Below are 13,153 nucleotides of genomic sequence, written 5' to 3' on the forward strand. Positions count from 1 at the left end.
GCCTTATCATGTTCAAAGTGCAGTGTTAAATTTAACTAGACTTAAGTGTGGACAAAGTGAAAGTGCTGTCTTCTTATCAGGAGCAATTGAATGCAACATCATGGAGTCAAAAAGTGATTGTAATCATGACACAGCAATCAATGTATTATGTATGTTACATTGTTATTATAGGTCACTAAACTGCACTGATAACTGCACTGCGTAAACAACGCGGTTTAAGTCCCGACACATTGTTCATTTTCTTTGCTTTTCTGGTCTTAAATAGACTGATTAATGACATAATGCTTGTTAATAATCTTTCTAAATTTGTCAAGCTCCCTACACTCCATAAAAACAGAAACCTGATTGGGTGCTATTTTAGTAATGACTCTCCTTAATGGCAATCACAGCAGCATAGAAATGACAATAAAGACAATAGGAAATCTTAAGGTACATCTTTGACTGGTTTCTGCTGGAGAGCTGTTTTATTTGATTTCACCTGAACTAATCAGTTCTGGTAACAAAACAGACAGTCCAACAGTGAGTGTGGGACTGTAATGTTTACTTATACAAAATGTATTGTTGGTCTGAAACGCGATCAATAGTTTGTTGACATGTAAATTTGAATCTGGTAAACTAGTCTTGCCTGATAATGCTGGGAACTCCTCACATTTTGTTTCAAACATTGCTTGACCCTGATGGAGGCATGTATATACAATGTATATATGTTACACATGTAAATACCTGTATTTTTAATTTTATATATTTTAGATTTATACTTATCTTGTTGTTCATCCTATTTTTATATCTTTCACATTCTTTCTCGGTCAGGAAAACTGCAAGTGCAATGTCTGTACAAACAAGAATTTCCCCTCGGGGATAAATAAGGGAATTCTGATTCTGATTCTGATTCTGATTAATAGGTTTTCACATCCTTCAAGACTGATGTTCCCAATGAAGGCTGAAATGACCCATCTACCTTTACAACAATTCTTTAATTTCAGTTGTTAGGTGTTTGACTAACCTTTATTATTATGTGTGAGACAGTACATGAAACCTGAGTACATGAGATGTGTCACAGTCTTTGGGACTAGTGGACAAGATTACACAAGAAACTTATGTATAGTGCATAATGTAATAGCCCTTTTATGTATTCATTCTCATGTTACATGCTTGAAGCCCTGTTTCGTCGCTCTCACAGTATTAAAGGTGGAGGTGTCCGATTCTGGAAAAAGGGGGCTGGTTTTTGAATCTCATTCCCAATAGGGAATGAATTTCAACAATCCACCTTCTTTCAGGCTCGAGCCCTCAGTCACAGAGCTGACCTCTTTGTGGTTTTACACTCGTGTTTAACAAATTAGATTAACAGCTGCAAGTTGCTGTAACATTATGCAATAGATGCCAGTGAGCTTCAGGATATTCATATGGAATATTCACCATTTCACATATCAGGTTTTGGCTGTTGGTGTATAAATGCTAACCTGTTCTCTTCTAACATGTGTGTAACTACTTAAATATGTAGAAAGATGTCATGAAATGGAAAAGAAATAGACAAATTTATATCCTATTTTGCTTGACACCAGTCACATAGGATCTCTGTTTTAGCAGCATGGTGATGCTTTTGAGTTCCTTCTAGCCATATGCCAGTATTAACTGTACCTTGTCCATTTTTAATAATCCCCTCAAATAGTAAAGGACATCACTAAAAAGGGCTAACAGATATGATCTGAGATTGGGAAGAGAGAAATGTTCTTGTAAACACGTCATAAGAAGTACATGAACACACCCTAAACATATTTTTGAAATGTGCTCCTTACAAAAATATAATGACTTTAAATAAATGATCATGGCTCAGAGTATATCTTACACTTCATCTCTTTAATTTAAAAACAAACAAAGATTTGAAAGACGTGAGCAGTCAGGGAATTCATAAGTAGTGACCTCCAGGAAAGCTCAGGCTGACAACATCATTCTCAAGTTATATTTTTCTTAATCTTTTTTACAAAATAGTTTCTTTCTGTCACAGCTAAACCCATTCAACCTCCATTATTCCAACATTTTCCCTACAGGATCCTGATAGTGTTAGTGTTTATGACAATCACACAACAAGACTACTAGATACTGTACATGAGGTGTGCATAGAGTAACTGCAGCCTTATTGTGCAGTCTGTTTAAACACTAATCACAAGTACCTACTCCTGGTAGGTGGTGCCATCACCTCAGCTCCAGCTTTTTGCTGCTTATTATTTTCTTCAAGTATCTGTGAATCACAGTAGCTATAGTCACCATAAACAAGATTGTCACAAAATCCTTTAATATTAATAACACAGTGTTGCAAACAGACAACACTTTGCAATTAATTTCATGGCACTGGGTAAAAAAGACAGTTATATAACAGGTAATCATAACAACAGCATGATTTTGCATTTGTATAGCTTCTATAGCATTTCTGGTTTAATTACCCCAACTGAATTGGCCCCAAAAGTAAATTTCTGTCTAAAAATTATGAAATTGGTTATGCCCACTTTGTCTCTATCATAAACATTATCTGATCTTAATGATGCCAATTGTATTGAGTAATTATAAATTATGAAAATATATAATACCCCCCCTATTTTAAGAAAGTTGATCAAACCTAGCCATCTTAGCTCTTGAAAAAAAAAAACTGTTGGTAGAGTCTAGAATCAATATTTATGTAACAGAAAAGCTGGAGACCTTTAGACATGTAAACTACATAAACTAATATCACCTAAGGCCTTATATACTGACTGGTGCAGAAGACACTGAACTGGCTCTGGACTCTCGTGTTTTCCGTGTGGGTATGGTGACGACACAGCATGAAATGCCGACTGTAGCTTCTGGCAACTCATCATCCTCAGTCCATTCATTGAGGTCAGGGTTGTAAACCTGAATGCATTTCTTGTACTTCTTCTCGCCCTCATTCCAGCCTCCGAGGAGATAGACCTTGTTGTTCAAAATTGAAATGCCGGCCGTGCTCACTCCTGTGTGAAGAGGTGTGCAGTAGCTCCACTGCCCATTGTGAGGGTTGTAAGATTCGACAGCGAGGACATCCACCCTCTCACCACGACCTCCCAACTGACTGCCACCGATGACGTAGGCTCGGTCTCCCACAGAGGCAGCGCAGTGCCAGCCTCGAGGTGTGCTCAGACTGCTCTTATCCTGCCAGGTGTCAGTTGAGGGGTCATACGAGCACACAGCCCTGGAGTAGGCATTGTTGATGTATCCTCCTGATACCAGGATCTTGCCATCGATGATAGAGCTGGCATGACAGCAGCGGGGCACCTCCATGGGAGCTTTCATCTGCCACTGGTTGGAGGAGGGCACATAGCACTCCATTGAGGCCTGAACACCATCAGCGTTTCTCCCTCCGACAGCAAACAAGAGGCCATTGAAGGTGTTGAGGCTGAAGTGGGTACGTTTCTGGATCATGTTGCTCAAGTGAATCCAAGTGTTGAAGCGGGGGTCATATCTAAACAGTGTGAGAGGGGAAGGGTTAACAGTTATTTTCTAATTCAGTACACAAAATAATAGGATGGATTTCAAATTAAAAGTCACAGTTAGTCCTTACCTGCAGAAGTTGCTAACAGCATGTTTAGCCTGATTCCTTGCATCATTCTGGTCCTCACCACCTGCCACATACAGGAAGCCATCCAAGACTGCCACGCACTGATTAAAGCTTTTTGCTGGCATTTCGGTCAACTTATTCCACACATTATCTGCATCTCTGTAAAGAACATCTTTGCTGAGAGATTTCTCTGTCAAGGCAGGGCGTCCACCCACTGTGAGTATCACCTTGAGTCCGCCACGTACCTTTGTTCTGCGTGACTGAAGTATGTTCTGTTGGTATGGCAGCAGATGGTAATTCATGGCATCAACAAGGAGACGGTGGCACTCAGAGTCTTGCATCATTCTAGGCACACTTTGGACATGATTCACCAGGTCTTGGGCAGAGATAGTGCCAAAGCGAATGTTGGTTAGGAGGTCTGCGGCATACTTCAACCTCTTCTCATCAAAGTCCAACCATTTCATGGCGATCTGGAAGGCTGTGATCTCAGAAGGAAGATGCAGGGAATCATCCGAGAGGAAATCGCTGATCTGCTCATAGGTGAGCTTCAGGAACTGCTCCATCTCAGAAAACTCGATGAAGTTCTCCCTCATGAACTTTTGGGCTGCCTCCTTGGTTTCTTTGAGGTCGTAGGCATCAGCAATATTGGCCACATACATGCAATTCTCCACGCTGAGCTCCTGCATGAGGAAATCACTGCACATCTTCACTAAGGTGCCAATCTGCAACAGCATGGCTGCAGCAATAGTGCTGCCGATGCTGTACAGTGACAGGGTAAGCTTTCCAGAGTAAGCATATGTGATTGCTGTGGCGAGGCCTACTGGTGAAAGGTCGTTCAGCTCGATCTTCTGGAGGGACGAATCCTTCTTCAAGATGTTTCTTATGTACTCGCTGCAAGAGGCCATGACAACCTTGTGTACATCAAATGACTTTGACTTGGTGGCGACCGTTAGATCACAGAGGAAGCTATCCTGTCTCATGTTGCTCAAACCCTCCAGGAGGTTTGGGGCATACACAGAATCAGTGACTTCAGTTGAAATGCAGCTGAAGCCATTTCCTCCTTCCAACAGCGTGTTCAACCCGTTGATTTTATTGATGGGGCTGTCCTCAACCATGATGGTCATTTCATTTATGTCTCCTTTACTCTTTTTGGTAGTCTTGTTCTTCTTGGGTGCCATGGCTGCAGCAGCACAACACAGCCCAAACCCTCTGAAAAAATATAGTAGTGTCAAAAAATATATACTGTCAGTCAACCAGCTCAAATCATGTGCCATAGATCTTTCCTGCTCATGAAAATACTTCAGGATATGCCATAACCACAAGACTGAACAACATGAGATTATTGTTGAAATTTCAGTTATAAATTATTTCTTGCATATGCTGTCTTGAACATTGTTTTTGGGGTCTTGTCCTTGATTTACGTCTATGGATACTGGGGTTTTTTTTGCCCCAAATTTAGCCGTAATGTCAGATCCCTGCACACGTAACTTGTTGGATCTACCAAGAAATGCTTTCATGCATTTTGGATTTAGTGGAATTTATTTAGACACAACCAAGCACTGGCACCTTTGAAAACATGCTCTGCCAGGTGATGCTGGTGCAAGTGAGCTTGTCAACATGCCCCTCTTTGCATCTGTCACAGTTTATCAGCAGTATGTCCAAGAATAGCCACCCTGGACAGCTCACTCATGGCGTTCCTTTTATAGACTTTGAGATATGAGCAGCAGGCCTCATGTCCTCTCACTGTGTAAGTTTAAATTAGAGTAATTTTTCATTTTCTTTGTTTTCTGTAATTGCTTAAGGTTTGTCTTGAATGAGTCACCAAATAGCACAATCTACAAGACGAAAAGTTTCATAAAAAAAAAGTCATTCCTCAAATTATATACACACAATCCAAAAAACTTGAGGCTGACAGTCAGTGTGGCTGTGTGTAGAAATGATTTTATCAAAAGGTAAAACATTGACATCCAGCCTTTTCAAATCAAAGTTAGCAAGAAATGAACAAATTTTCCATTGTAAAATGTCTGACAAGTATTAAGTAAGTCCGAAGTATTAACTGCTCCAAACTTTTCTAAAATGGCAAACACACGTAGCAAAACTCCACTTACCTGAGAAATGAAGTTGAGGCTGGTGAAGAAGGAACTTGTGCCTCCAGTTACTGGAGCAGGAGAGACCAGCAGTCACCCCTGCAGAAAGAGACATGCAGTTAACTCCTCCTCTAGGAGACTGAGTGCCAATCAAGTATTGTGCAATGCATGTGGCAGAGGGCCGGGACCATACACACCACCCCCCAAGACAGTGTCCTACAATAGCCTCCAATCGGTTGATGTCAACATTCTGTGGGGGCTCGACCTATATCCTCGATGGGACACCATATGAAGAGTTTAATTCCACCATTGTTTTGAAAAATTTAAGCACCATTTAAGTATGTGAATGAAAATACTTTTTTTTTAAAATATATTTTTCTCTTTCCATACTCTGGAAAAACTCCTCATATAACAATAAAAATTACCTCGCTTAATTTTTGGATGTGACTATACAGAGAGTGTAAATAGAAATCAGCAGAATTTAAGTGCAGAAAAAACAAATTACAGTGTACAGAGGACATGGGGCTGAGTATACAGGGCCCTAATGTGAGGAAGGTACTGCAAAGATACTAGAATTAACAGCAATGGTTTTATGAGAAGCCACAGAGAGGACCCTCACAAGACTTGAACACAACCACATCGGCTTGAAATCCACATGATGCTTGAAATCTTAAAAAAGTTTCAATTTTTTTCTCTCTATCATAGTCATCAGTGTGCTAAGAGTCAGCACGATGTTAAGTCATGGATCCCTTTGTGTAAAACTCTTGGAAAGGAGAAAACCACTATGTCACTGGAAACTTTTCAAATCAGCACGTCTGATTGTTGTTTCCAAACAACAGCAGCACAATATGTCCCTTCAGAGGGCCAGTAGTTCCCACAGAGGGATCTGCAGGCACTCAAAAGGCTTGAGGGAAATTTCAGAATTGCACTCTATTGTTATTTTGTACGCTTTAGCAACAATGTGTTCTTAATATGAACCGTTACATACACACCACACACCTCACATGTTTTCCTGCCGTCGGTTCCGCCCCATTATAATCGTGTCATCAAGGTGCGCGTGCTGCCCGGTGTGTGTGGACGATCGGTTGCACGTGAATCACCGTGATGGCCAGCAGCTCTGATGTGGTGAAGAAAGTCATGCGATTCAAACTTCAACTCTCAGATACAACAGACTCTGCTACGGTAGACACAGTGTTTATTCATGTTAATGTTTATTCTCCACAAAGAAGTGCGCACAACAAATAGTGCAGCTTAAGGGCGACGTTGCTGCATTCAGGACACAAATTGTTTCCCGTTTCTTTAGACGTTTCTGGTCTGGAACATATAGCAATAGGCTACAGGAGCTATAGGAGTGGAAATATGGAAATATTTGTGTTATATCAGTTATTGGCTTTTCATTGTCTAAAAAAATCCTCACTACCTTTCATTTATTTTTTTCTTTATTTCATTCATTGTGCTCGCCTTGTCCTTGATCAGTCCGTGGTCAGAGGCTGACTGAGGGCTGTTTCACTCACTGACATGTGCTCCTGCCAAACAGCATTTGAAGCATTTTCCTGCCAGGGGTCAGGGCTGTTTAAATGGGAGGTTCCTTGATGCTAAAATTGGCAGGTCCTCCAGTTGTTCAACTTATGGCTGCTGTCCGTCATCAGAGGAGGTTAAGGCGCTCTGCAGGCTTATTCGTGCCCAATTTACTTTACAGATGGATTTATGAATGATGATGATGAATGAAATCTATAAAAATGTAATTAAGATATCAAAAGCCCAACCTGAAAGTGCCCTGTTCAAGCCTATGCAGTGAGACTTTATATATGCCAGCAGTAGCATTATCCATTTATAGTTGGCAGTAAAAGGAGTAGTGGGTGTGTGAGGCTCCCATACATAGCTCCTGCTCTGAATGCACAATCAGCAGTGGTGGTGATCCAAAACCAGGACTGCCATATTTGGCATGTCGGGCTTCCTTCATTTTAATTCACCTTCTTTGTTGCTTTTTGTCCCGAACAGGTGTGAAAACTATGTTTAAGCACTTATTGTATGTGTTGACTCTCTTTCCAGGTTCTGAAAGTTTTGCAGAAACTCAAGGATCTTGATATCACATTAGACATTCTTGCTGTGAGTTTCTGATGCAAAGATTATATTTTGTACTGATATATTTGCATATGAATTTTGTCTGTACTGACTTGAGTCTGCATATAATTTAGGAAACTGGAATTGGCAAAACAGTTAACTCGTTGCGCAGACACGAACAGGCTGGAGAATTTGCAAAGCTGCTAGTAAGGGGTTGGAAAAGATTGGTTCCTAAAGATTCCACAAGGTGAGATGTATTCAGCTTTTTGTTTTGATTTAACAACATATGGTATAATGTGCTTAATTTCTATGCGAATGTTTGACTTCTCAATCTTGAATATTTCCTTTATTCAGCCACAAAGAAGATGGAGAGATGTCAGAGAGTTTATCTGTCAGAAACAAACTAGATGACAAAAACTGTCCAAATAATGGAACTTTGACAATGGAGGATTTAAACAATAATTGTATAACATCTCATGACAACAGTCAGAGCTCTCCAGACGAGGCCCTCTTCAAAACAGAGAACTGGCAAACTGATTCAGAGAAACAATGTGAGGAACAAATGAGACCTCAGGATCAGAATGAAAATCAAGAAAAAAGTTTCCAAGAAAACTGCAATGTTTCTCAGAATAACATCTTCAAAAAGAAAATGCAAGAGGATAAAATGGACAGTTTAGTTGTTTCCATGGAGAAGAAAAATCATCAGAGTAACAGAAAATCAGCAGAAGGTGATTTTTTGCTCGGAAACAAAAACTTGGACACTCATCAGGAATCCAAGTCAGATTTCAAAGAAAAAATGAAGAGCAACTCAGATAGTGGAAGACTTGGGTCCGAAAAAGAGTCAAACAAGAAGTCAAAGACATCAAAAGAATTATTAAAGGAAGAATCTATTTCATTTGCATCCCGTGACAAATGCTCCGAAACCTTAAAACTGGCCAGTGTCAAAGATGACACATCTTCAGGAATATCGAGGAGCTTGGACTCCCATAACAGAAAAAGGAAAAAAACAGGGAACAAGATGCAGGCCACTCTGAAACAAGAACCGGAGTCTGAAAACAAGGGACATTCCAAACACAAAAACAAAAAGGCCAAAATAAAACACAAAGACAAGAAAAGTGACAATGACCCCAAGGAGCCCTCTGTGTCTTTTGAATCATGCTTGAACTACGACGCAAATGTTTTCAAGAGAAAAGAAAGATCTGGAGTGAAGAAACCTCCCAGAAAAATCGAGACTGTAGTGAAAGAAGAAGCAACTAATTATCCAGGCATGAAAGCTTTCAAGTCACATGTGATGTCTGTAAATGTTACCTCTCCAAAACAGGTAAATTTAACAGTGATCTTAAAAGTTTAGCTTTTAGAGCGCAGGTAATGATTTGATCAATAATCTGATAATCCCTCACGTTGTAGCAGTGTAAGGAGTCTATAATGGACCTGGTGAACATTCCTTTACCCGCTGTTCTTCCTGAATGTGAACAGCCATCCAGTGTTGACTACTTTGACAGGAAAGGTATTGCATTTCCTTCACATTTGGCTGCATATTCATGTTGGCCATCTTATTCTTGAAGCTCTTCTTTTGTCTTAAAGCTGAGAAAGAGACGGATATCTGTGACATCTCGGAAGAGTCTGCAGTCTTCACTGGTCAGAGACTTAACAGGAAGATGCAAGTGTACTCCGGTGCCAAGACCATCTTCCTCCCAGCCATGATGAGCCTGCACCAACAGTGTATCCGCACGCTCCAGAATAACATCAACTGTGAGTTAAAGCCCAGGAAAAACTTTTCGCAGGGCTCTGATTATTCTGTCAAATTGTTGGATTTATATTTAGGAGCAGAGATCTCTTCTCAGTGCTTTATGAAACTGGCGGAGTCCCGTTTGAAATCCTGGAGCCTGTGTTGGAAAGGTGTACACCAGAGCAGCTGCTACGCATTGAAGAATACAACCCAGTAAGAATGTGAATGTGAATAAAGCCAGTGGCCACTTTATTAGGTACACCTGCTTAGCATTCAACCCGTTTGCCTGAAGGGCAGTCAAAATTCAGCTGCTAAAATTTCACTGTGACGAGGAACACTATCCTGGACTATGGCCATGAAGAAATATACGTGGTCAGCAACAAGCAATATTTACAGAATGGCATTCAAATGAAGCCCAGTAGAGGCTAACATTTGGAACTCATGTAGACTCATTGGAATTGCTGCAGTTTTGAGGAATTTATGTCACAACTATATTTTCATCCAGAGGAAAAGAAATTAAATCTGAATGATATGGCTGCAAGTTTAAATGAAACCATGTTGGTTGTCTGTAATCATATACCCCATGTAGCTTGATTTCTACCCATCAGCTGACGGGAGTGAAAGCTATTGTGGTGTTGCTGTGTCTCTTCCAAATAAGTTTCAACAAGTTGTATGATCCGTGTCTTTCTGTTCGTCACTGTGGCACTGAGCTGTAAAGTGCCTGTTACTTGTCTGACCTCGTTCACCGAACTGTGAAGGGAGTGCAGCTATGAAAACGTCACATCTAAAACTGACAGTCCTTTAACATCAAAAGTCTTGTGAGTAATAATGTTTAGTTGAACAGTAACTTAACCTCTCGGCCACATTTTCTGGCTTTTTGCGCTGAGACGTGTCAGATTTGCAGGAGCTTTGAACTAATGATGAAATGAGCAGGTTTACCTTCAGTGACCTCTGAGTATATGAAAGATAGGAAAAGTTACTGGAAAGGCTGTGGTAAGGAGAGAATTTTTTAAAAGTATATAAATGTTCATTTGTTCCCAGGACTGTAATTGTTTATTTCCACAGATCTATGTTGGAGTGACGGACCACTTATGGGGGAAACATTGTCAGAGGGACTTCAAAGACTGCAAACTTCAGGAATATGAATCATGGAAAGAAATGTACATCAGGCTGTCTGAGGAGAGGGAAATGAAACTCCAAAGACTCACTAAAAGCATTGTCTCGGCACAGTCTAACAAACCCAAAGGTGTGTGTCCTGTATGCTGAACTTGAAACTTTTCAAGTTGTGACAGTCTTTGTGTTGATCTACAGCAAATCATCCAAATTATACCTATTCTGAAATAAAATTTCAAACGGTTACAACATCAGAAAGCAAGTATTTTATGTGCATTGTATGTGGTAGGAAAATTGTTTGCTTCTTATTGTGTTCTGTACACTGTGACACTTTTTAGGGCGGCAGGTGAAGATGGCATTTATTCACACTGTTGCCAAGCCACCGAGAGATGTGCGAATTCAGCAGGAAATTCATGGAACTGCTGTTCAGCAGCCTCATCAGCTCAAGTGCAGGTGGGTTTCAGCGTCCTAAATATGTAGAAATATCTGCACAGGTTTCATGATTAGTTGCTTTTGTTTTTATTTTTAATCAATTTACTCATTTACATTCATTTCAGCTGTGTTGTTTTCCTAACTATTAAATTTATCAAGCCAAATATTGAAAGAGAACCATACTGGAGCACTATTTGTCTTTGGCAAAACATGAACACCTGGTGACACCTGTGTTTGCTCCGCTCCTCGTCCACATAAAAGCCCTTAACTACAAAGTGATCACTCAACAACAGCAGCTTAGCAGGGTCATAATCTGTTAACAGATAAGAGTGGGTGAAATGCTTTTGGAGTGAGTTTAGACACAGGAATTGGAACAATGTGCTGGATAAACTGGTTTGTCCTGGTTGGGATGTTATGCTCGCTAGCTGTGACGTAACATTAACATTTGGAGGAAGAGAGAAATTTCATCTCTACTTTTTAGATTAGATTCAACTTTATTGTCATTACACATGTACAAGTACAATGCAACGAAACGCAGTTTGGCATCTAACCAGAAGTGCAATAAGCAGTAAGTGCCAGGTATACAGTAATTTACAGTATGTACAGGGTATGTACAGGTGTCTATGCTACAGATATACTATAAACATGATATACAGATTGTTGTCATAATATACAGGGTTTCTAAGTACTATGAACATACTATACAGATGGATATGTGCTTTAATGTGCATCCAGTGTAGGCGGAAACTATAACACAATTTACAAATGATATTTACAGATGTTAAATTAAGCTATAAATCACTAGTGCATGGACAATATAGTGTATACAGCGATGGACAGTAGGCTAACTATATTAACAGTGAGGTAGAGGAACTAGTGCAACACTCAGTACGTAGTACTCAGTTAGGATAGAGTGGTGTAGTGGAGTGTGGTGTAGGGTGGGGGTGTTAGTGAGGGGCTGAGTTCAGTAAGTGAGTTCATTCTCTATGCAATAGTGCTTGTTTTCCAAATGATAATTCTGTTGATCAAATTATGCATTTTGACAATTCTCAGCATCAAGGTTCAGGACAACAGACCGAGGCCGAGTTGTATCGAACCCAGCCGGTCCAGCAGCACCACTTCGGGGGCAGGCAATACACAAGACCCCCGCAAAAAAACAAGTGAGCTGAAAGGAGTATAACGGATACAGAGTGAAGTTTTTATTTCTTTTTTTTTTTTTTATCACATCAGTCACACTGGTCTTATACATATTTATGATCCTTTCTTTTTTTAATCCACTCATTTCCTTCATAAGTCAGAATTAAAGCTACTACATACTGTACATATAGATCCTTATGTTAACCTGGTGATATTCTGTTTTACCCTGTATTCTAATTATTTTCCTGTTGTTCACACAGGAGTTGCTCCAATGATGGCAAAGTCCTTAAAGGCATTCAAGAAACAGCTGGGACGCAGATAAATGCTCTTATGATCTCGCTATTTACAGTGTGTGGGTGTGGTGAAAGTGCACTCTGGCACTCATTAACTTTGGACAGTAGAAAGCCTGTGTTCACCTTAGATTACTCTGTGTTGTTTGTCTAAATATTCAGGCAGTTGCCATGTTTTTTTTTTTCTATACCTATGAATTGTCTTCACTATTAAATGGACAATGAAATAAGCAAATTGCGATTTGATATTTTTGTCTTTCAGCCTGCCTGTTAGAGCTAAACAACGTCGGTCTGTAGGTTATTTAATTGGTTTTTAGCTCCCTCTAAAGGATGTATAGAGCAGTACAATATTTCTTTCTGCGTATTCACTAATTTCACCTTGACTTTACTACTCATAAAATTTCAGGTTATCGCAGTGAATGTCAATGCAAACATTCCTCCTCTAACATTAAATAAATTGACCCATGAGGAAATCTTAGCGCTAATAAGGGATTTAATGCACAGATATTTAATTAACACTGGGCTGACTCTTGGTTGTATGTTGTATTAAGATAAGATCTTTACATATCAGAGGCTTTTTGTGAATGGATCATTAACTACACTTAAAATTCAAACCATGTGTGAGCAGGAAATGGAATCTCTAAAACACTGGCATCTATCAACATTTCATATGTTTTCAAACTATTTTGCTTTTTGTTGTTTTCAACTTGTGTTCTTATCCAACTGCTTTGAACCA

General features: G+C 39.8%; 2 protein-coding genes across 3 annotated transcripts; one reads left to right on the forward strand and one right to left on the reverse strand.

The window, feature by feature from the left end:
* Positions 1–1,838: 1,838 nt before the first annotated feature.
* Positions 1,839–5,793, reverse strand: klhl31 (kelch-like family member 31). Of its 2 annotated transcripts, XM_046402429.1 has the most exons (4): positions 5,674–5,793; positions 3,569–4,774; positions 2,749–3,469; positions 1,839–2,239 (listed from the first exon to the last, which is right to left on the reverse strand). In XM_046402429.1, exons 2-4 carry the CDS (start codon positions 4,741–4,743, stop codon positions 2,162–2,164), a joined length of 1,974 nt encoding a protein of 657 aa, XP_046258385.1. In that variant the 5' UTR covers positions 4,744–4,774; positions 5,674–5,793; the 3' UTR covers positions 1,839–2,161. The 2 variants fall into 2 exon arrangements, with proteins under 2 accessions (XP_046258385.1, XP_046258386.1); XM_046402430.1 differs by having other exon boundaries at positions 1,839–3,469.
* Positions 5,794–6,678: 885 nt separating this feature from the next.
* eloal (elongin A, like) lies at positions 6,679–12,653 on the forward strand. Its single transcript, XM_046402428.1, has 11 exons — positions 6,679–6,834; positions 7,705–7,761; positions 7,851–7,963; positions 8,071–9,037; positions 9,124–9,223; positions 9,301–9,468; positions 9,561–9,658; positions 10,511–10,691; positions 10,897–11,011; positions 12,044–12,150; positions 12,388–12,653. Exons 1-11 carry the CDS (start codon positions 6,757–6,759, stop codon positions 12,447–12,449), a joined length of 2,046 nt encoding a protein of 681 aa, XP_046258384.1. The 5' UTR covers positions 6,679–6,756; the 3' UTR covers positions 12,450–12,653.
* The last annotated feature ends 500 nt before the right edge of the window (positions 12,654–13,153 follow it).

The sequence above is a fragment of the Scatophagus argus genome, chromosome 10 (genome assembly GCF_020382885.2).
Source record: "Scatophagus argus isolate fScaArg1 chromosome 10, fScaArg1.pri, whole genome shotgun sequence".
In the NCBI taxonomy this organism is placed as follows: domain Eukaryota; kingdom Metazoa; phylum Chordata; class Actinopteri; family Scatophagidae; genus Scatophagus; species Scatophagus argus.

Excerpts from the sequence above, each read along its gene's own strand:
- klhl31 (XM_046402429.1), bottom strand. The coding sequence starts at position 4,743 with ATGGCACCCAAGAAGAACAAGACTACCAAAAAGAGTAAAGGAGACATA. Across the intron at positions 3,470-3,568 it reads GCTGTTAGCAACTTCTGCAG|ATATGACCCCCGCTTCAACA; the intron begins GTAAGGACTAAC and ends CACACTGTTTAG. Across the intron at positions 2,240-2,748 it reads GTTCAGTGTCTTCTGCACCA|ATACTTGAAGAAAATAATAA; the intron begins GTCAGTATATAA and ends TGTGATTCACAG.
- eloal (XM_046402428.1), top strand. The coding sequence starts at position 6,757 with ATGGCCAGCAGCTCTGATGTGGTGAAGAAAGTCATGCGATTCAAACTT. Across the intron at positions 7,964-8,070 it reads GTTCCTAAAGATTCCACAAG|CCACAAAGAAGATGGAGAGA; the intron begins GTGAGATGTATT and ends TCCTTTATTCAG. Across the intron at positions 9,469-9,560 it reads GCTCCAGAATAACATCAACT|TGCTTTATGAAACTGGCGGA; the intron begins GTGAGTTAAAGC and ends ATCTCTTCTCAG.